The sequence below is a fragment of the Calidris pugnax genome, unplaced genomic scaffold, assembly GCF_001431845.1.
Source record: "Calidris pugnax isolate Ruff unplaced genomic scaffold, ASM143184v1 scaffold215, whole genome shotgun sequence".
NCBI lineage: Eukaryota > Metazoa > Chordata > Aves > Charadriiformes > Scolopacidae > Calidris > Calidris pugnax.
In genome coordinates, this window is record NW_015090997.1 from 154,273 (window position 1) to 174,213 (window position 19,941).

At 51.9% G+C, this 19,941-nt stretch overlaps 2 protein-coding genes across 4 annotated transcripts; one reads left to right on the top strand and one right to left on the bottom strand.

Annotated features, from left to right (window-relative positions):
• Nucleotides 1-6,260: 6,260 nt before the first annotated feature.
• On the top strand, nucleotides 6,261-8,450 carry AVPR1B (arginine vasopressin receptor 1B). Its single transcript, XM_014955426.1, has 2 exons — nucleotides 6,261-7,277; nucleotides 8,143-8,450. Exons 1-2 carry the CDS (start codon nucleotides 6,299-6,301, stop codon nucleotides 8,448-8,450), a joined length of 1,287 nt encoding a protein of 428 aa, XP_014810912.1. The 5' UTR covers nucleotides 6,261-6,298.
• A 1,677-nt stretch (nucleotides 8,451-10,127) lies between these two features.
• LOC106895812 (chromosome unknown open reading frame, human C1orf186) lies at nucleotides 10,128-16,099 on the bottom strand. 3 transcript variants are annotated; one of them, XM_014955433.1, is made up of 7 exons: nucleotides 15,966-16,099; nucleotides 14,822-14,875; nucleotides 13,851-13,939; nucleotides 12,950-13,063; nucleotides 12,503-12,564; nucleotides 11,944-12,138; nucleotides 10,128-10,240 (listed from the first exon to the last, which is right to left on the bottom strand). In XM_014955433.1, the coding sequence occupies exons 2-7, from the start codon at nucleotides 14,836-14,838 to the stop codon at nucleotides 10,235-10,237; spliced, it is 483 nt and encodes a 160-aa protein (XP_014810919.1). In that variant the 5' UTR covers nucleotides 14,839-14,875; nucleotides 15,966-16,099; the 3' UTR covers nucleotides 10,128-10,234. The 3 variants fall into 3 exon arrangements, with proteins under 3 accessions (XP_014810919.1, XP_014810917.1, XP_014810918.1); XM_014955431.1 differs by lacking the exon at nucleotides 10,128-10,240 and having other exon boundaries at nucleotides 11,838-12,138; XM_014955432.1 differs by lacking the exon at nucleotides 10,128-10,240 and having other exon boundaries at nucleotides 11,838-12,138; nucleotides 14,822-14,927; nucleotides 15,966-16,045.
• Between the last annotated feature and the right edge of the window lie 3,842 nt (nucleotides 16,100-19,941).

Genomic DNA, 19,941 nt, shown 5'->3' on the forward strand with positions numbered 1-19,941 from the left:
GCTTTAGCAGGGAGGGTACAGATTGCTGCAGACATTTTCCCTGCGATTCATCATTTTCTAATATATTGTCCTGAAGCAGCTGCTCCTCTCCTTTCATAACCCTGATTGATGCCTCTTACCTGGGAGGCCACGGGTTGTGAATAACCACAGCATTTCCATCAGGGAAGGAGGGGAACAGTAGACAAAGCAAATGGGAGGTCATGGAAAGGTTCTTGTCCACTTCCCCTCTGTATTGAGATTTTCAATTAAATTTCTCTTAAGTCCTGTGCTCTCCTTTGTCTGCACCAAAGGGGATGGCAGCAGTTCACCTCATGTTCCAGAGCATCCCCATGCCTGAGGACACTCTTCAGCCCTGATTTCAGCTGCAGGTGCTGGAAGGGGACGTGGGCTGAAGAGGCTGTTGGGGCTGATGCCAAAGCAGCCCAGGCACCCACCAGGCTGTGGGCTTCCATAGGTCCAGCTCTGCCAGCCCCACCGCAGCCTGGGAGTCACCCGTGCGACCAATGCACATTTCCTACCAAGGGGTTTATTAAAAATAACACAAGATACCTCATCTCTATAGGCTGTAGGGCATGAAAACCCCATGCACAGATCAGACCTCCACTGTATAAAGTGAAATTCAGAACATAAAGCGAGTACCACAGTGTGACTGCTGCCCTGGTGGGACTCCTGACCAGGGCAGCTCCTCCTGCCAGGTAGCTGTTACCCACCTTCCCTGTCTGTCCACACCAGAGCCAACACACATAGATTTCCCCCACTGCAGCCTGTCAGGAGAGGACAAGAAAAAGCCATTTGTTTCCAGCCTTGAAATGTAATTTTGGGGTTTTTTATTATTGATTTTAAGGCTGTAAATGCTCTGGCTGTGTCTGGTTTTTAAATGCTAATGATGATAACAGCAAAAGGAGATGCGGGAGTGGGGAAGGAAATTGAAGCATTTCACAGCTTCCAAAGTCTTTAAACATCCCTGGCTATACAAGGAAACCAACAGGGAGAACGTAAGGATGATAAACAAGTAATTTGCCATCTCTAAAACGCCTGTAGCTTCAATTTTTCCTCTGGCAGCCACCTCTACTTATGCAGGCTGTTTCCACGCACATGGGTCAAATGAAGAGACACAGCAAAACAACGAGGAAAAAGTAAACTGTAATAGAGTTATCGGCTGCAATGACACCCCAGGATTGGATTTATTTTATCCCCTGGTGCTCTCCACCAGCCTGCCAGGCATTTCAGCCTCACCTTGCAGACCGTGCCAGGGAGAGAAGGCTGGTCCAACCCCCCAGGGGCAGGCTGGTTCCTCTCTGCAGGGTTTGGGGGACACCAGTTCTTCTGGACATGGTTTGGGGAGACTCAGGGGGTTTTGAGGTCAGGGCTGTCCCCTGAGTCACCGGGAGCAGCGAGGAAGACGAAGGGAGCGATGCTCTAAGACAAAGCCACAGCCCCTCCAGGGACAACAGCTCAGCCCCCCAAGTTCATGTTCAAGGCGATGTTTTCCAGCACTGATACTTTAAAGCTTAGTTCTTTAATGCAACACTGTCAGCTTTTGTTATTCCGCTTGCCAATTTTTACAGCTTCACATGGATTTTCCATTAAAATCAAAACTGCTTGTTCTGCCTGGCAGTGTCCCTAACAGGCACCGCTTTGGGGCATTTGCCATGTGTTCAGCATATTTATTTATGCACCCAGACATGCTCTCTAATATTAAGCAGGATCAGAGGTTTTAATTAAATGGAAAAAACAAATCTGAATGAGGGAAAGAGGGGGAGGCAAAGGGGAGACCGACTGACACATCTGGCTTATAATTACCTTAAAATGTTAGAAACTCCTGCCTTCAGAGCCGTACGACAGATAATGTGCCCAATTATCCCCCAGTGTTCTCCCTGTGGAGGGCGACGGGAGTCAGAGTGTGAGTGTTGAAGCAGGTGTCCATTTAGAGACAGTTTGATATTTGGGGGCATTTCACATGGTTTCAGGATGGACCCAGGGCTGTGCTGAACCCTTTGGCATCCCAGTAACGGGTGCAGTAACATCCTCTGCTCAATGGCCACACTGCAGAGACATTTGTTTCCCTAGCAAGACAGATACCACAAATTTGTTTTTCTGAGAACTCTTCACAAACACTGTAAGCAGCAAAAAAAAAATAAATAAAAGAAGTCAAATTATATGCAGTTTTCTGCTCCCAAACTCCCCATGTCTCAAAAAAAAAAAAAAAAGAAGGGCAGTCCAACATGGAGATAGGTCAATGGCAAGAGCGAGCTCAACTTTTAAAGGTCCTGAAGTTTTTAAGAACTGGGAAGTCTCAGCAGTTTTCAGGAGGTGGAAGTCACTGATGGCTTAATTTTGACCGAGAGTTGGCTTTAAAAGTAGCATTAGACACCAGGAACTCCCAGCCCTCATTCCTCAGTCTTTCCAAGGAGATGATCCCAAGCTGCTGCAAAGCAGTTGCAACACCATTAATTTTACAGCGTCTGAACCAGCCCAACATGACCAAAACTTGCTTTTTCCTGACCTGAACCACAGGAGGCATCTCAGTGATTAAATGCTAAAGACAGACCGAGGACGCTTTGTGCTGTCAGCAATACAAGTTTAACACCATCGCGTGCCACAAATATAATATTTGCGTTGAAAAGTGAGCCAAATCAGCATATAAACCCAAGCCAGCAAATTTCATTTATTTATTTAAGCAGCGAGCTACCCGCAAAGCAAAGTCACCAGCTCCTCTGCCAAGTGATTTAGCAATCACAAACCCCCTACCTCTGTGCTCTCCAGTAACAGAGATGCTGGTAACAGGAACAGCATTTTATGAGTGATGCTTCACGGTGTGTTGATGTTACCAGCTGCCAGAAATTAGCTCTGTAATACAGCGTTACCTTGACAAACCAAACATTAAGAGCTTAGAAACGCAGTTACGTGGTCCCACACCTCGGCATCGCACCCAGGGGGAAGGGAGGTAACACAGACCGTGTGACAACAGGGGTTTGGGGCTCAAGTCATGCTGTGGGGGTGATAACCAGCTGGCAGAGCCCTAAGGGTGACACTGCACATACATCCTCCCTCCAGAATCATATGGGGTTGGAAGGAACCTCTGGAGATCATCTCCTTCAACCCCCTCCCAGAGCAGGTCCCACAGGAACGTGTCCAGGTGGGTTTCTCCATCTCCAGAGACAAAGACTCCACCACCTCTCTGGGCAGCCTCTGCCAGGGCTCTGCCACCCTCACAGGAAAGAAGTTCCTCCTCATGTTTAGATGGAGCTTCTTCTATTCAAGTTTGTGCCCATTTCCTCTTGTCCTGTCCCTGGGCACCACTGGAAAAAGCCTGGCCCCATCCTCCTGACACCCACCCTTTCAGTATTTATAGGTGTCAATCAGATCCCCCTCAGCCTTCTCTTCTCCAGACTAAAAAGACCCAAGTCCCTCAGCCTCTCCTCATAAGGGAGATGCTCCAGGTCTCTCATCATCTTTGTAGCCTCTGCTGTCCCCTCTCCAGCAGTTCTTTGTCCTTCTGGAACTGGGGAGCCCAGAACTGGTCCCAGTGCTCCAGATGGGGCCTCCCCAGGACAGAACAGAGGGGCAGGATGACCTCTCTCAACCCACTGGTCACACTCTTCCTGATGCCCCCCAGGATACCATTGGCCTTCTTGGCCACAAGGGCCCATTGCTGGCTCGTGGGCATCCTATTGTCCACCAGGACTCCCAGAGCTTTCTCCTCAGAGCTGCTCTTCAGCAGGTCAGCCCTGTCCTGGGGCAGAGGATTATTTCTCCCCAGGTGCAGCACCCTACACTTGCCTTTGTTGAAGTTCATCAGGTTCCTCCACTGAGCACACAAAGCACAAAAAGATGGGTTACCAGAAAACAGCAGCATTTTCCTCACCGTGCAACACCTCCAGGCTCTGCTCCCCAGGGCTGGGATTGTGGGGAAACAACCTAAATACCTACAGCTGGGGTGGGCCTGGGATGCCCGGGCACAGCTGGGCCATCACCCCCCTCCTGGGGCTCCCAGAGCACCCAATTCCCGAGCTGTTCAGTGGGAGAACCCAGCCCTGGTTTTGCTGAAGCACGTACAGCCTGGCAATGCTAGTGATGTGTCAAAATGTCTAGGAAACCAGTGAAAGAAAAGGGTTTTATTTTTTAATCCATCCACTTGAAAAATTTCCTTGGCGCGCTAATCTCTCTCTCTAAAGAAAATGAATTTCTATTTTGCAAGGATCATTTTTCCTTCTTTTGTGAAAGAGCATCACTTTCCTCTAAGCGCCTTTGCAGAAGGATTCTCCCCGCAACTGAACGTAGGTAAATCTGGAGTAAAAGCTCGAGCTCCCAGGGAATTGCTCCCAAATCAAAGTGGTGTCAGCAAAAGCTGAGTCTGTCCTCAAAACCCTTTAAATACTTCTTTCTCTCTGCAGAATCTGCCCTTCTATCTCTTCCTTCATCTTCGCTTTTCAACGCCTTGTAGGGTTTGGATTTTTATTTTTTTTTTTGCACTGCCCTCTATTAATCTTCCAGAAAATCAGCTGTCTGATCACAAACACAGAAAATTACATTATTCACTGCAATACATTCCCATCCCTACCTCCGGCACCTCAGCCAGGCGCTCTCCGTGATGGGTACTTTATATCCATAGGGGCTCTTATAAGGATGAATGTCTTTTAATTAGATACAAACTGCGCTCATTTATGGTTATTAGAGGTGATCTGCAAATCTTTACTCAGCAAATAGCAGCCTTCTTGCAGGCAACTTAATTGTAATATCACAGCCAGCGAGCCAGAGCGGGCTCTGCCAGCAGCAAAGCCCGTCTCAAGCAGACAAGAGCTGGGGAGAAGCTGGTGTCGGTGGTTTCTTTTGTTCCCTGCTCCCGACTTTCCCCAGCAGAGAAAGGAAAAAAATGCTGGAAATAGATGGGTGGCTTCATTTCTTATTGACAGAATTAAGTAGCCAGTAGGGGAAAACCAAAGCCTCCGCGTTGCAAAATAAACGTGAAATTGAGTATATGCACGCAAACACAGGTGTATTTGTGTAGGTATGCAATGAAAATGTTTTGCAATCACACACCATGTGGGAAAACACACTGAAGGCTGGGAAAAGAGTGGGAAGGGAAGGTCTGGAGAAGATGCAGGTGAGGGGGGGGGGCCAAGCTCCCGGCCCCAGCTCTGCTGAGGCAGGCGAGATGCAGGAGCCTTTCAGCTGTAGCTCCATCTGCATTTTCAGCCACACAATTTATAGTGCGTTTGTCCTTTGACTAAGAGTGTTTCTGCCATTCGTGGACGTTCCTCTGGCTCACACCTTGGCATGAAGCTGCAGCTGCAGAGACCCCTCCAGTCACTTCTCCCCAAGGCGCTGCAGAAGAGGGGGATTTGTCCTTTGACTAAGGGTGTTTCTACCATTCATGGCTCACACCTTGGCATGAAGCTGCAGCTGCAGAGACCCCTCCAGTCACTTCTCCCCAAGGCGCTGCAGAAGAGGGGGCTCAGGGGGTGAGGAGGGAAGCGCAGGAGGATTCCCAACCTTTGGTCCCTGCTCAGAAATCCCATTTGGTAAAAGCCCTGGGATCACAGCTCCAGAGGGAACAGCAGGAGGGGAACTGGGTGTCCCCTGCCCACTGCAGCAACCAGCAGAGCCGGCGTGGTGGAGCCTGGAGGCTCCAGGGAGGGGAGCTGCCAGGCTATAAATCCCAGAGCCAGGCGTGCACACACGGCAGCGTGTGTGTGACAGTGACGGGGAGTCACCGCCGGCAGACGGCCATCCCGCTTCCCGCAGGGACACGGACGCTCGGACACCCCTCACCTGGCTTTGGCTATTCTTGGAATGAAAAGGCCAAAGAGATGCAGCCTCTGTAGCATTTTCTGTCATTTTTGCTGCAGCAGAAAGAAGCAACAGAGAGGACTCCCCTTCTCCCTTCCATTTACCGGGAGAGAGGATGCACAAGATGAGCACTCCGGGGAGAAACAGGGATTTGGGAATGTTTAGTGCAGACGAGAGGAAGATCAAGGACTGAGCCAGGGGCTCTTGCACCTCTTTGCTTATTGGGAATATGTGAATGGAGCAGCCCAGCCAGAGAGGGGAACTGCAGCTGCTCAGCACAGGGTTAGTGTGATGCTGAGGAGCACAGGGGACAGGAGGTGACAACCTGTGCCAGCGGGGAGGACCACGGGATGTCCAGATCCCCCAGCTGGGGGCAGAGGAGCCAGTGGTGCTTAGAGGCAGCACTGACTCACAGAGCTCAGCCTGGGAGGTGGGGAAGGGTTTAACAAGTCATCAGAGAGGAGTATTTTAGCTGCCTGTTCTCCTGCAAGAGCTTCCCGGAGGGATGGAGCCAGGCTGGGGCTGGAATGGCACTCGTCGCAGCTGGCCTGGGCACGGCCAGGGGCTGCTGAGCCCCCAAACCCTGGCAGGGGACCCCAACCTGACCCTCTTGCACACCCGGGATGAGGAGCTGGCCAAGGCAGAGGTCGGGGTGCTGGCCACCATCCTGGCTGTCGCCACCGTGGGCAACGTGGGGGTGCTGCTGGCGATGTACCGCCTGAGGAAGAAGATGAGCCGGATGCACCTCTTCATCTTGCACCTGGGGCTGACCGACCTGGGCGTCGCGCTCTTCCAGGTGCTGCCGCAGATGATCTGGGAGGTGACGTACCGTTTCCTGGGGCCGGACCCGCTCTGCAGGGCAGTCAAGTACCTGCAGGTGCTGAGCATGTTCGCCTCCACCTACATGCTCATCGTGATGACCCTGGACCGCTACATGGCCGTGTGCCACCCGCTGCGCACCCTGCAGCAGCCCAGCCGCCAGGCCTACGTGATGATTGGGGCCACGTGGCTGCTCAGCTGCCTGCTCAGCCTGCCCCAGATCTTCATCTTCTCCCTGCGGGAGGTGCGCCAGGGCTCGGGGGTGTTGGACTGCTGGGCGGACTTCAGGTACCCCTGGGGAGCCCGAGCCTACATCACCTGGACCACGCTGTGCATCTTCATCCTGCCCGTCGGCATCCTCACCGTCTGCTACAGCCTCATCTGCTACGAGATCTGCAAGAACCTCAAGGGCAAGACCCAGAGTGGTGGCCCTGGCACGAGAGGACCCACGGTGGCCATCCCTCCTGCCCCCTGCTCCTCTGAGAAGAGCGGGCAATGCCCCAGCGGGCAGCACTCACGGGTGAGCAGCGTGCGGACCATCTCCCGTGCCAAGATCCGCACGGTGAAGATGACCTTCGTCATCGTGGTGGCCTACGTCGCCTGCTGGGCGCCCTTTTTCAGCATGCAGATGTGGTCGGTGTGGGACGAGGATGCTCCTGATGACGGTGAGTAGTGGTGGGGATGGTGGGCTGCAGCCCAGAGCAGGCACAGAGTGTGCCCATTGCATTTTTAACAAACAAAATCTGTATGTTGTCATTTTAAAAATCGTGGGGAAGGTCACAGATCAGCTCCCCAGTGGTATTTATAGAAAGCAGTTTATAGAGTCAGATCATCACTTTCACCCGAAAAAACCCTGAAATGCAATGGCTTCTGACCATCATCTGTAGGGACGTGTAAAGATGTTGTGGGTACATCTTTGCTATGTGTGTCTCTTCCCTTGTGGGAATTTGCTTCAGGAGCTCCTGTGTGGAGCTCACACTTGGTACCTGAGTGCAGGGAGGGTTTTAGCCGTGTCTGCTGCTCCCATCCTCTGCCGGGATGGCTTTGCCATGCTGCTGGAGCAGGTCCTTCACGTGGAGCATCGGGTGGCCCTCAGGCTTTTGCTGAGCCAGCTGCTGAGGCTTCAGAAGTGGATTTCTGATTTCAAAGGTTGACTTTTTCCGGAAATCTTCAGTAGCTCTCCTAGCCTGTCTGTGGGTAGAAGGAACTTTATCCAAGATTGAAAGGCCTCCGGGAGGTGCTTTGGCCAGAACACAGGCTGAAGGTGGGTCCAAAAGCTGCTGGGTCTCACCTCCCAGCTCATCCCCATTACAGCACATCACCCACCTGCAAACCTCAGCCACGGGTAGAGCCCAGCTCTGCCTGCCCTGCTGCAAACTCTCCTACCCCAAGAAATGCCAGTCAGGTGGGATGGGGATGGCACAAAGGACACATGGCAGAGCCAAAAAGAGCCCCCCAGTTCCTGCCCATTGCACAGTGGGACCCTGCCCAGCCTGGTGGGTGTTTCATCTCTCTCTCTTGCCTTCCCAGAGTCCACCAACGTGGCTTTCACCATCACCATGCTGCTGGCCAGCCTCAGCAGCTGCTGCAACCCCTGGATTTACATGTTCTTCAGTGGGCACCTGCTGCAGGACGCGGCTCGTTGCCTGTCCTGCTGGGGTGGCCCCCGGTCTGGGCTGCGGAGACAGGTCTCCACCGGCAGCCTCTGCAGCAGGAAAACCACCATCCTGAGCCACAGCCACCACACCAGCCCCACCAGCCTCCCCCTGCATGGGGGCAGCGCCAAGGACCTCTACCCACCCTGCGAGGAGGTGGTGACCGAGTCGGGCACGCTCTAGGCTGGGTGGTGGCCAGTCCACGGGCACATCCCTCCACAGAGGATGTGACACCACAAATATTGTCACCACGGACGTGTCTCTTCCCTCCTGGTAGCACCTCATTTTGCAGAAAGCTGGGTGCTTAGCCCAGAAAGCATCACCGTCTGTCTTGCTCTTGTGTGAGCTCTGCTGCTGTGAGCATCGGGGGAGATGGACAGAGCCCCACCAGCATCTTCCTTCCTCAGACGTTAGGAATCTTCTTGCTGGCTGCTCTCCTCCAGGAACACCTCACAGCCCAGGCATCCACGGGGGATGCTGCACCAGCCCGTCTTGCCTGAGGGACCTGAATTCTGGGTGTCTCACAGATGTCAGCAAAGCAGCCTGAGCACAGCAGGAGGCACTTCCTTCCTCAGACGTTAGGAATCTTCTTGCTGGCTGCTCTCCTCCAGGAACACCTCACAGCCCAGGCATCCACGGGGGATGCTGCACCAGCCCGTCTTGCCTGAGGGACCTGAATTCTGGGTGTCTCACAGATGTCAGCAAAGCAGCCTGAGCACAGCAGGAGGCAACGTGGCTACATCTGCTCGAGAGCTGCCTGCGAGCAAGTCCCTCATCTCCCATCCTCGGGGCTTTGCTGGCAGAGCAGAGAAGGCAGACACGGCTTTTCCATGCCCTGGGGTGCAGCGCAGGCTCCCCCCTTCGCTCCCTGGCATTGCCCTCTGCAGACAGGCAGTTCTGGGGCTGGACCCCCTGCCCACATCCCCCCAGGGACAAGGATGGGGCTGGAGCCAAAGCCACAGGGCAGAAATGTCCCCTCCTGTCACGCACAGCCATCCTGCTACCGCACAGCGGCACCGCACCGCGCTGGTGTGAACGCCTGAAACACGGACACCACCACCGAGCTGCTGGCAGTAGCCCTGGCCAACACAGACACCACCGAGCTGCTGGCAGTAGCCCTGGCCCAGCTCCAGCTTGCCCAGGCAGATCCTGCCTCCCTCCCTCCGTGCCCTGACACTCTCCATCAGCTTTGCTCACAGCCCCCACCGCTGCTCCAGGCTGCTCAGCAGCTGCTGCATCCCATTAAAGCGCTGCTGGTTTTGTGGTATTTAGCAGAGATTGGGGTGCCAAAAGCACCCAGGGCTCAGGGAGGGCTGCAGGGATGTATGCCCTGACACTCTCCATCAGCTTTGCTTGCAGCCCCCACCGCTGCTCCAGGCTGCTCAGCAGCTGCTGCATCCCATTAAAGCGCTGCTGGTTTTGTGGTATTTAGCAGAGATTGGGGTGCTGAAAGCTGCAGGGACCGTAGAAGCACAGAGGAGGGGTGGCCAGTGGTGAGCCACAAAAGCACCCAGGGCTCAGGGAGGGCTGCAGGGATGTGGGGGCACAGAGGAGGGGTGGCCAGTGGTGAGCCATGCCCTTCCAGCACTGCCATACCCCCTGCCCTCCTCCCTGCGTGTTGTGGGTCTCCCCGAAGTTGTTTTATTTAAGAAAAAAAGCTGTTTTATTTAAGAAAAAAACAGGAGAGAAGTAGGCAAGAGCATCCCTTTGCTCTGGGAGTGCCCCAGGGAGCACCAAAGGTACCAAATTCCCCACAAGCAAGGTGCATTAATCCCTCTGTTATCACAGGCTGCGTGTTGTGGGTCTCCCCGAAGTTGTTTTATTTAAGAAAAAAAGCTGTTTTATTTAAGAAAAAAACAGGAGAGAAGTAGGCAAGAGCATCCCTTTGCTCTGGGAGTGCCCCAGGGAGCACCGAAGGTACCGAGTTCCCCACAAGTAAGGTGCATTAATCCCTCTGTTATCACAGGCTAAATCTGTAAAAATAAGACATTACAAATAAAGGTTTTTTAACTCCTAAATTATTTTCACTTTTTAATCACCAAGCATTTGAATCAGTTTTTCCAGAAACTCCCACTAGCTGGTTTTGGCAGTTCCATGAACACCCCTCTTCTGGCCTTCAGGGATGTTTCCCAGAGATGGTTTGGTGGCAGTTCCATGGACACACCTCTCCTGGCCTTCAGGGATGTTTCCCAGAGATGGTTTGGGGTTTTGCACATTGGCCTTCACGTGCCCTTCAAGTTGGGCCCAATTTGCACAACAAGGTCATAAAACCAGGAGTGCCTGACCCGCCCCGTGGTCGATTCCAAATCAATCGGTCTCACAACCTTTCATTAAAGCCCATCCCTGCTGAGCAGATCTGAGATGCACTTGGGGCAGCTCCATCCCTGGGAAGCAGCAGCTCCATCCCCCAGACAGAGCTCCCAGTTGTTGCACAGCTCCCCTTCCCAGCACTTTGGAGGTTTATTTCTTGTAAAATCATAGGTAACACGCTGCAGAGTGATGGGAAGGAGCGGGGTCTGTTGGCAGCAGTGATTTGCTGTGGCAGAGGAAGGACAGGGAGCCCCAGCCCCGGGCACTGCTTCTCCTGGACCTTGGGAGCATGAAGGTGACCTGGCAGATGTAATCACTGATGGGCAGGGGATACAGCACCTCAGGGAAGATAACAGCCTTCGAGCATATTCCCTTCACAATTTCAAGCTTATCTCTGCAAGCTGGAGAACCCTCAGCTGGGTTTTGTTAGGGAAAATTACAGTGCTGGACCTCGAGTCCTCTGGAAATTAAACCAATACTTAAAGAAAACGTGCAACCTGGTGGCAAATCACAGCGGGGACAGCGGCGTGTGCCCCAGCCCAGGGCACTGACCCCCCCATCCTCTGCAGCTCTGCTGGGTGCAGGCATCACTCGGGTGGGGAGATCCCAACCCCTTCACCCAGGGAATTTGGTGCAGGGGTAAGGCAGGAAAAGCAGAAGGTGGGAGACAGGGAATATCATCCCTCCCCACGGGGCCACCCTCCTTCCCTGGCACTGGCATCCCCCTGATGCATGGCTGGGGGTCAAGCCACCCTCGTGGCCACCCCAGCCCCAGAACAGCTCTGAGGGCAATGGGGACTTGGAAAGGCTTTTAGCATCAAAGGAAAATAGCGCAGGGGAGGGCGATGAATCAGGGTTTATCGGGCAGCGAGGGCAAAGCTGGTGGAGAAACTGTATTTAAAATTATTTTATGACAGCAATCAGCAGAGAAAGCATCATTTAGAGGAGATGCCAGCCAGTTTGGGTGGATATTTTGAAGACCTCTGCATTTCCCTCCCCAAACTACATCACATTTTGAGGGGTGGGGGGGATGTTTCATTTGCTCTCATGAAATGAGAAAAAGGGCCATCCCACAGAACTGGAGAGCGTGTTTCAGCCCGGGCAGGAGGAAGGGCTTCCCTGCACCACCCCACGCCCAGCAGCCTGCAGGAACAGTGATGCATTTAAGTAAAATACCAAGCAAATTGTATTGGAGGGTTCAAGTGTTACAAGGAATAAAAGCCATCAGGCGGTGCCAGGCGCTGACCGAGGCGAGGGGAAGGGGAAACCCTGGTCCTGCAGCTGCTGGGGGCTCTGGGCATCTCCCCGTCCCAGCAGTGCTCTGAGCCCCAACCCCGCCAGCAGCATCCCCGAGTCACAGCTTCACCTCCGTGTACTCGATGGACTTGGATGCCACGGGGCTGGAGCAGGTCCAGAAATCCACTTTCCTCTTCTTCGGGTCCACGTTGACGTAGTCCACCCCAGTCTTCATGTTCTCGTAGTCCCCGGCGGAGCCTGGACCATGGCCTTTCCCCGGGAAGACCACGGATGTGTAATTGAGGTTTTCTGTTGAGCGTGGGCCCTGGAGAAGCAGACACGAACCACAGGTCAGGCACCAGCATCCACCTGGGGTGGCTTTGCCCTTGAACCCACACGAAGGTGTGGAGCCACTCAAGGTGCCCAGGTTGTGTCCCCCTGAACTCTGGGGATGTTCCCCTCTAAATGGAGAACGTTGCAGATGGCAGGTGACAACCACCCCCCCAGCCTCATTGAACCTCACTGAAATATCTCATGCTGGTATTTCAGTGCAGTTCAATGCATTTGCCCCCAACTAAAATTGATGCTCGATGGGTCTCCAGCCAAGCAGGAGCTGTGGGGACACGGCACTGGCAGCTCCACCACTGCCACTGGGGTTGGTCTTGGCAAAGCTCTGCCCGTGGCCGTACCTGCGGGCTGGAAGGGCTGCTGTCCGAGTCCTCCGAGGTCTCTGAAGACGTGTCACTGCTCCCTTAAAAACAGGAAACATTACCACTGCCATCGTTATTGGGGGGTTAAATGGAAAAAAAAAAAAAATGACCAGGGAGAAAAAAGCAAACAGCACTCAAGAGTGGAAATGGAAAATCCAAAGGGCATCATTGTGATCCCTCCCCTCGTCACCCCCCTGCCCACGGGGAATGGGGCAGGGAAAGCCCAGGGAGGCAGGAGGATGCTGGAATTGCCATTGGCTGTGGTGCCTGCCCCTCACCCAGCTGCTCGCCCCCTCTCCCACCCCAGAAACTGCCCACGAGGCTCCTCGCAGAGGGCTAAGGGAGCAGGAATTGCACAAATGCAATACCACACCTTTATATTCACGTGCCAGGACAAACCCCCATTGCTGTAGGATCCCCCCTTACCCTTGTAGGTCAATCTCTGGGTCCCTTCCCCTCCTGCTGAGGACGTGGACGGCTGCTGGGGCTGTGCCGGGGGGCTACCACTGGCCCGCTCCCCCCAGGAACGGCTGGCTGCAACTGAGAGACCAGTTAGTGCCTTGCTCCAGCCCAAGACCCCGGCTGTGTCCCACACACCCCACACACCGTGCCATACAGACACCCCCCTGCTCCCCAAACCCCAGCACTGCCCCCCAGGAAAGCCAGTCCGGCACCAGCAATAATTATTGTCATGTCTTGGATCAGGCAAATATCTATCAATTCAGTTACCGAGATGATTAAGTGTGTGCCCCCTCCTCCCACAATGAAAGACCCCAGCGTTGAATCACACGATCGGGGTCTCTTCCTGTGCAAGTTCTAAAAGGGTTTGACCCAGGGGCCCAGCAGAGGGTGGTTACGTGGGTGTATTACCCACAAACGTGGGCAGCAGTTTTGGGGGAAAGATTTTCCTGCTGGAAATTGCCGCTTCATCCGAGTTAATATTTTGCAAACGGATCCTGATGGTGATTTGCCACCACTTTACTAACCAGAGCAATAAAAGAAAATGTTTTCAAAACAACAAAAGGCTGTGTAACCCTACCCCATGCTGCCCACACCACGCACAGCCACTATCGGGGCAGCCCCCGGCCGCAGGGGGGTCCCTGCCCTGACCCAGCCCCATCCCAGCCCATCTGGGGGTCCGGCAGGTCCCTGGGGTGTCCAGCTCCCACCCTCACCCCCATGGGCTCCCCAGCTCTTGTTCCCCAAGAACCAGCCCCAGAACAAGGATTTGGTTTTGCTTCACAAGCCAGGGGATGCTGAAGCTCTGGGGAAATGACTTTCTCTGAACTGGACGATCACAAGCAAGAATGAGGAGACAGTAAATTACCTATTTTCCTGCTGAGCATGATGTACAGTGTCAGCAAGAGGAGAGCGTATAGCATCAGGGTGACAGCTGAGATGGCCACAAGCATCCACCTGAAGAGGAGGAAAATATTTCATCAAAGTGAAAGAAACAGCCCAATTACTTTCAATCTTTCCGGCACTGTTTGGCCGCCATTGCTTCAGAGTGGGTTTTAGACCAAAGTTTGCTGGTACAGTTTTTTGGGTTTGCTTTTTGCCTTTAAGGTGACGTGCCCCAAAATCTGGGGCTTCATTTCCAAAAATGACTCGTGCTCCTTATACTTCTTTTTTTTTGGGTGCCCGTCTTAAGCAGGGTTTTCAAAAGCCTCGCTGTCAGTGGCGGGGGTGGGGGGGGTGCAGGAAGGGAGAAACTACAAATATGGCTCCTGCCAAAATCACAAGCCCTTTTTGCTACTCGCGCCCGTGTCCCTGCCAAGCACGGCCACGCAGTGACAACGTGGAATTGTCCCCAGAACAGCAAAAAGCAGGAGTGGTGTCACCAGTGACGGGGGGCTGCAGCATCCCCACGGCACAGCATCCCCACGACCAGAGCCCGGCCAGGCAAGGACCGAAAAACCGAGCAGAAAGGTGCCCAGAGCAGGGTCATCCTTCCATCTTAGAGTGTTCCCCCCACTGCAAGGGGGTGCAAAGGTTCTACCTGAGGTTCTTCAGCCCGGGACGCTGTACTCACCACTCACAAGTGCTCATCCTCCCTGCCAGGTGTCTCGGTGGCCCGGGTGAGGACCAAGAAACTGAGCAGAAAGGTGCCCAGAGCAGGGTCATCCTTCCATCTTAGAGCGTTCCCCCCACTGCAAGGGGGTGCAAAGGTCCTACCTGAGGTTCTTCAGCCCGGGACGCTGTACTCACCACTCACCTTCCATCTTAGAGTGTTCCCCCCACTGCAAGGGGGTGCAAAGGTTCTACCTGAGGTTCTTCAGCCCGGGACGCTGTACTCACCACTCACAAGTGCTCATCCTCCCTGCCAGGCGTCTCGGTGGCCGGCGTGACACCCTGCAAAGCACCAGAGGTCTCGGGGAGGGGACAGAGAGAGAGGCAGGCAGCCCTGGTGGCAATCAACCAAAATGGTCCCATTGAGCTCCACATCAACCAGAGATCGGTCTCGCCACTTGCAAGCCGCGGTCTGACGTTGCAAGTGTAAAATCAAGGCACCCAGCCCTCCCTCCCATTGAGCTCCACATCAACCAGAGATCGGTCCCGCCACTTGCAAGTCGTTACAAGTGTAAAATCAAGGCACCCAGCTCTCCCTCCCTCCCTCACATACGGACCCTTCCCCAGCCCCAGACCCTCCCCACCGTTATCATCAAGCTTAATGGTTTTATTCAGTGCCACATCGGTCGTTTCTGACATTTGACTGGAGCTTCTGGGCTCCACCGCGGCGCTGACAGTAACAAGAACTGAAATGTATTCATCTTGCTTTAATCCGCTCTCACGTTTCTTTGTTTTTCTTCTTTAAAACCACAAAAAACATGTGTTAACTATAATCTGGGAAAAAAAAATAAAATAGACCTATAGAAGAAAGTAACCAAGAGGCAGCCACGGGTTTGGTGCTGGGCTCTTGCGTTGAACAAGATCCAGCCAGAAAGGTCAGTGGCCGTTCAACACCTCTACACTCAAAACACCTCGGATTTCATTTTAGCTGAGAACTTAAATCCTGTTAAAATTAAGGGGACTTAAGGCACATAATCAGAAAACACATACACCTGAACTGGACCCCTTGGCTTGGCACTTTTGGCCATAATATTCAAGAGATTTATATCAAAGGACATCAATCGAGGGCATTCTTTTTGCGATCTGTCACTTGCAAAAAAGCACTTTAAATTTTCACTCAATGCCTATATACTCACTGTTTATAAATGGCTAAAAGAGGGACGTTACCTTCAGCTAAAGCTTTAATACGATGATTAAAGGAGCCATAATAAGAATATGATTGATAGCCTGATAGACAGATTGATAGTTAGAGCAAAGGCATTATCCACCCTATGGATCAGATGCTATAATTTCCTCTACAACACATTTCTAAGAGTAATCCATCAAAAGCTTTTCCAATAGCCTCACCAATCTCCTGTGAAATTCCACTTACCCAAACAGTTTGGCAACTCCCAAGCTAAAAGTCCATTTCTCGCCGGGATTTTTCCCCTCCCTTATCGAACTGATTTGTCCCCAAATATCCTTCTCAAATGGCTGTGATTCTTAAACGGCCCATTTCCTACGGTGGGGCAGGAGACGCTGCTGCAGCAGATAACAATCTGAAAAATGAGCTGTTCAAAAGGAAATTGCAAAATGAGACCCAAATCCTAATATCAGTAGCAGGCAACTTCTGTGCTGCGATGGGGTATGGTGAGATCGAAGAGCTGATACGCATATGCGTATTGAAATATCTATTTTGAAGATAAAAGCTAGTAAGATGCTGGCGGCACATGAACTATTTTGGTCTATTAGGTAAGTTACTGCGAGCCTCCCTCCCTCCAGCCCCCAGGATATTAACCCTTTCTCAAGGCAGATGCCCTACTGAAATCAGGGCTTGTAGAGAGCTCTTACTTGGCTGGTTGCCGAGGAGTGAATTCACAACATCTGCACTTGATCTAAAGGTAAGCAAAATCACAGGAATTAATTTAATGATTTTAATCCCATTTGAGCCAGGTCTGGCTGCCCCAGGCAAAGCTCAGGCTGGCAGTGATGCATCCCTGAAATGCAGACACCAAACCCAGCTCTCACCCCGATGCTCAACCCCTCTGCTTTCCCAGGCATCACTTGTAATGGCCACTGGAGAGCAATATCCAGTGGGTTTCACCTGGGAAACAAGAGCTTTCCGTACATTCCCTTTCCCACCAGACCTGGGCAACCAGGGCTGTGGAGGGAGCAGGAATTAAAGATGTTTTAGCAGCATTTTTTGGGGGTCCAGCAGTGCAGAAGGCTTGCTGGCTCGGTGCCGGATGCGGTCTCGCTCTGCCCCCATGGTTATGGTAGAAATGAGCCCACAAGAGGTTCCATGACGCTTCTCCTCTCTCAACCTGCTCATTTAAATATATTTGGGTCTTTCTCTGCTGTTCTGCAGCCACTTCTACACTGGGGCTGAAGATGCTGTATCCCCCCCAGGGTGGCCCTCTTCAGAGTCATCCCCCTTTTATACTCTGTCTTCCAGCAATTTTGTGCTAAAATGCAGCTGAGCTTCATTGGAGTAAATAGGTCCCTGAGGGCAGAGAGCTCTGCCCAGCTGCATTGGGGCTGGCTCAGCCTCAAGTAATTCAGTTGCTACCCAAAAAGCGTTCTGGGTGCTTCCAAGTGAAAGTCTTCTATAGGGGTAAAATATTTTAAATCATAAGGGACGTGGTCCCAGAGGTTGGCATGGCTTGGTGTTGGAGTAAATAAGTCCCTGAGGGCAGAGAACTCTGCCCAGCTGCAGTGGAGCTGGCTCAGCCTCAAGTAATTCAGTTGCCACCCAAAAAGTGCTCTGGGTGCTTCCAAGTGAAAGTCTTCTATAGGGGTAAAATATTTTAAATCATAAGGGACGTGGTCCCAGAGGTTGGCATGGCTTGGTGTCTGCTGGAGATGAATCAATGGGCCTCCACCTGCCCATTTTCTGGAAAAGAATTCTGGTTAGTGGTCACTTGCTGCATCACTTATTAACAGCAGAGTCACAAACCCACTCTCATCAGTTTGCAGCAAATTTGGGGAGCTCTGGGGGACCGCTCTGTAAGAACTGACTTTTCAGCTGTGACACTGAAGCAGGTTTTGGTGCTGGAGATGCCCTGCAGCAGCCTGACCTCTTCAGCTTCTTCCCTGGCAGGAGATAGATGGGCAGGGAGCGAGGGACCCCCTTCTCACGGGGTCCCCAACTCCTGGGGATGGTGTTCACTGGTGTTTAATCATCTCCATCACCCCACGCTCCTCTCCCGGGGAGGTAACATCCTGGCATCCCACTGAGTCCCCCCAGATGAAGAGAAATGGGTCTCAAGAAACTCTACGTACCCCCAGACGCCGGGTTCACCCTCAGGAGCTGCATCACGAGTTGGGGTCCCCCACCAGGTCCCCGCTGTGAGCCCGTCGCTGCCCATGTCCCCCCCAATCCCCTGGGACTGTGGGGATCACATCATCTCCATCGCAGGGGGGTTCTAGTCCTGCTTCACCCGCAGCTTCTGTGCCTTGGGTAAATATTTAACTGAAGCTTGCTTGTTTTTATTATTTTTTTTTTTTAAAGTAAGTGTTTGCTATTGCAGGGTTTCACTCTTTCAAGTGCTGGATGATGTATACGCAGATTAACAGGTGGAAGAAGTATTTGATAAACAGAAAAAAAAAAAAAGGCTCTTCAGAAAATGCTACTTGGGTGCGATTTGAATCAGTGAGAACTAATAGTGGAAGTGGCTGAAGGAAAGGAAATATGAAAAAAAATAATAAAAAGAACACAGATAACATATTTTTAGCCTGAAAGTGGGTTTCTTAAAATGAGTAAAGCGCCATACACTGAGCTGGTAAGAGGCACGTTTTCCACACAGGGTGCATAACCAATTTCTAACAGATCTGAGGGCAAATATATAAAGCTGGATGGGGTAAGATCCGCTGTGTGACAGCTACTGCTTGGGAGTAGCACAGGGCTGTATGTAGGCCATATATTACTTATAAGACCTGGGATGTTCCAGTATCTGGTAGTCACGTTTCATTCCATTTCTACTGAACATAAGCGCCTTTTCTGCTGTTTTATTAACAAGATGGATTCAAAGGCCTTCGGTCTTATAAATAATTCTGTATGTTTTGTCTGTCGCTCAGGGCTCCCTCCGCCACATCAGGAGGTGCCGTAAAGACACGCGAAGCAAAGCCTTTTTTCCCAATTTCCTGGACAAATACGTCTGAGTCTTGCATTGGCTCCCAAAAGAAAGAGGAAAAAAAAATATTTCATTAGAGTTGAAATACATTTTTTATTTGCCTTGAAGAGTTTAGGTTTTAAAATTACTTCTAAAACAACTAAGTAAAAGTAGAAATAGATTTGCTTACCTCCAAAAATTTCTAAATGAAAGGTTGGGCCTCTTTATTTCTTTAGTCTTCATACTCTGAATCTACTGTCATGAGTTTGCAGATTATTATGATCCAATTAGAGAGCTTTTCTGCTAAATAAACTATTTTGCTTAAAGTATTTGGCTCATCTGTGCTACAGCTCACACTCCTGTTTATCTCAGAAGCCTGATGACCCTTCAGGCTGGATTTTCTTACGGAATTTTTGGGTTATGAACCATGTCCGTAACAATCGAGTTGCTGCTTTTCAGCTGATCTGGCACTTGCTGCGATTGGTGTGGGTTTAGGATGTTTGCTTGTTTTTTTTTTTTAAATCCCTTCCATGAATACGTGATTAGGATGAGAAGGAAGGCCAGTACATTAAACTGCACCTTAAAAAGGGAAACAGATTAATAGTTGTGCATAAAAGCTACTCAGTAAAAAATGCTGCAGCCATGAACGTGGGGAAGGGCAGGGAGTTTGCATTTGACTCAGAAGATGCCTCCAGCATCATCGTCTCCGCCGTGCCCCATGGCTCTGTGCTCACGCTGAAGAAACCTTTAATGGGATTTTTTTCAGCTTAAACTCATCTTAAGCCATGGAAGGAGGAGCCCGGGAGCAGATCCCGGGGACAGAGAGACAAGACCCCCCTAAGAGGAGACAGGAGGCAGCTCTTTCTCAGGCCAGATCCCAGTAGCCACGTTGGGCTCACACCCCCCCTCTGGTACCTGTCCCCACAGGCAAGGACTTTAATTAGATAAAATGGCCTAACCGAGATAAATGGAAATTTGATTAGAACAGTGCTAAGGGTAAAACCCCCGTTAATTACATGAACTCTATTTACTGGGTAAACCCCCCCCTGCTTTGTGCCACCCATCACCAGTGACCGCAGTCCCGTACGCGGGGACAACAACCAGGAGGACGATGTGGCATGTGAGAGGTGGTGGCAGCAGGAAAAGCCTCGCCTCCCCTCCGGATCTGAAGGCTTTATTTGTTCATTAGCATTTTTTATTTGCATTCACAGGGGCTTAATGAGGCGGCCGTCCTGCGCTCAACAAAAATCAGCCTCT

Coding starts and splice junctions, on each gene's coding strand:
- AVPR1B (XM_014955426.1), top strand. CDS start 6,299: ATGGAGCCAGGCTGGGGCTGGAATGGCACTCGTCGCAGCTGGCCTGGG. Junction 7,278..8,142: donor CGAGGATGCTCCTGATGACG/GTGAGTAGTGGT, acceptor TTGCCTTCCCAG/AGTCCACCAACGTGGCTTTC.
- LOC106895812 (XM_014955431.1), bottom strand. Junction 12,565..12,949: donor CCAGAGATTGACCTACAAGG/GTAAGGGGGGAT, acceptor CCTGTTTTTAAG/GGAGCAGTGACACGTCTTCA. Junction 12,139..12,502: donor GCAGCCCTTCCAGCCCGCAG/GTACGGCCACGG, acceptor CTGCTTCTCCAG/GGCCCACGCTCAACAGAAAA.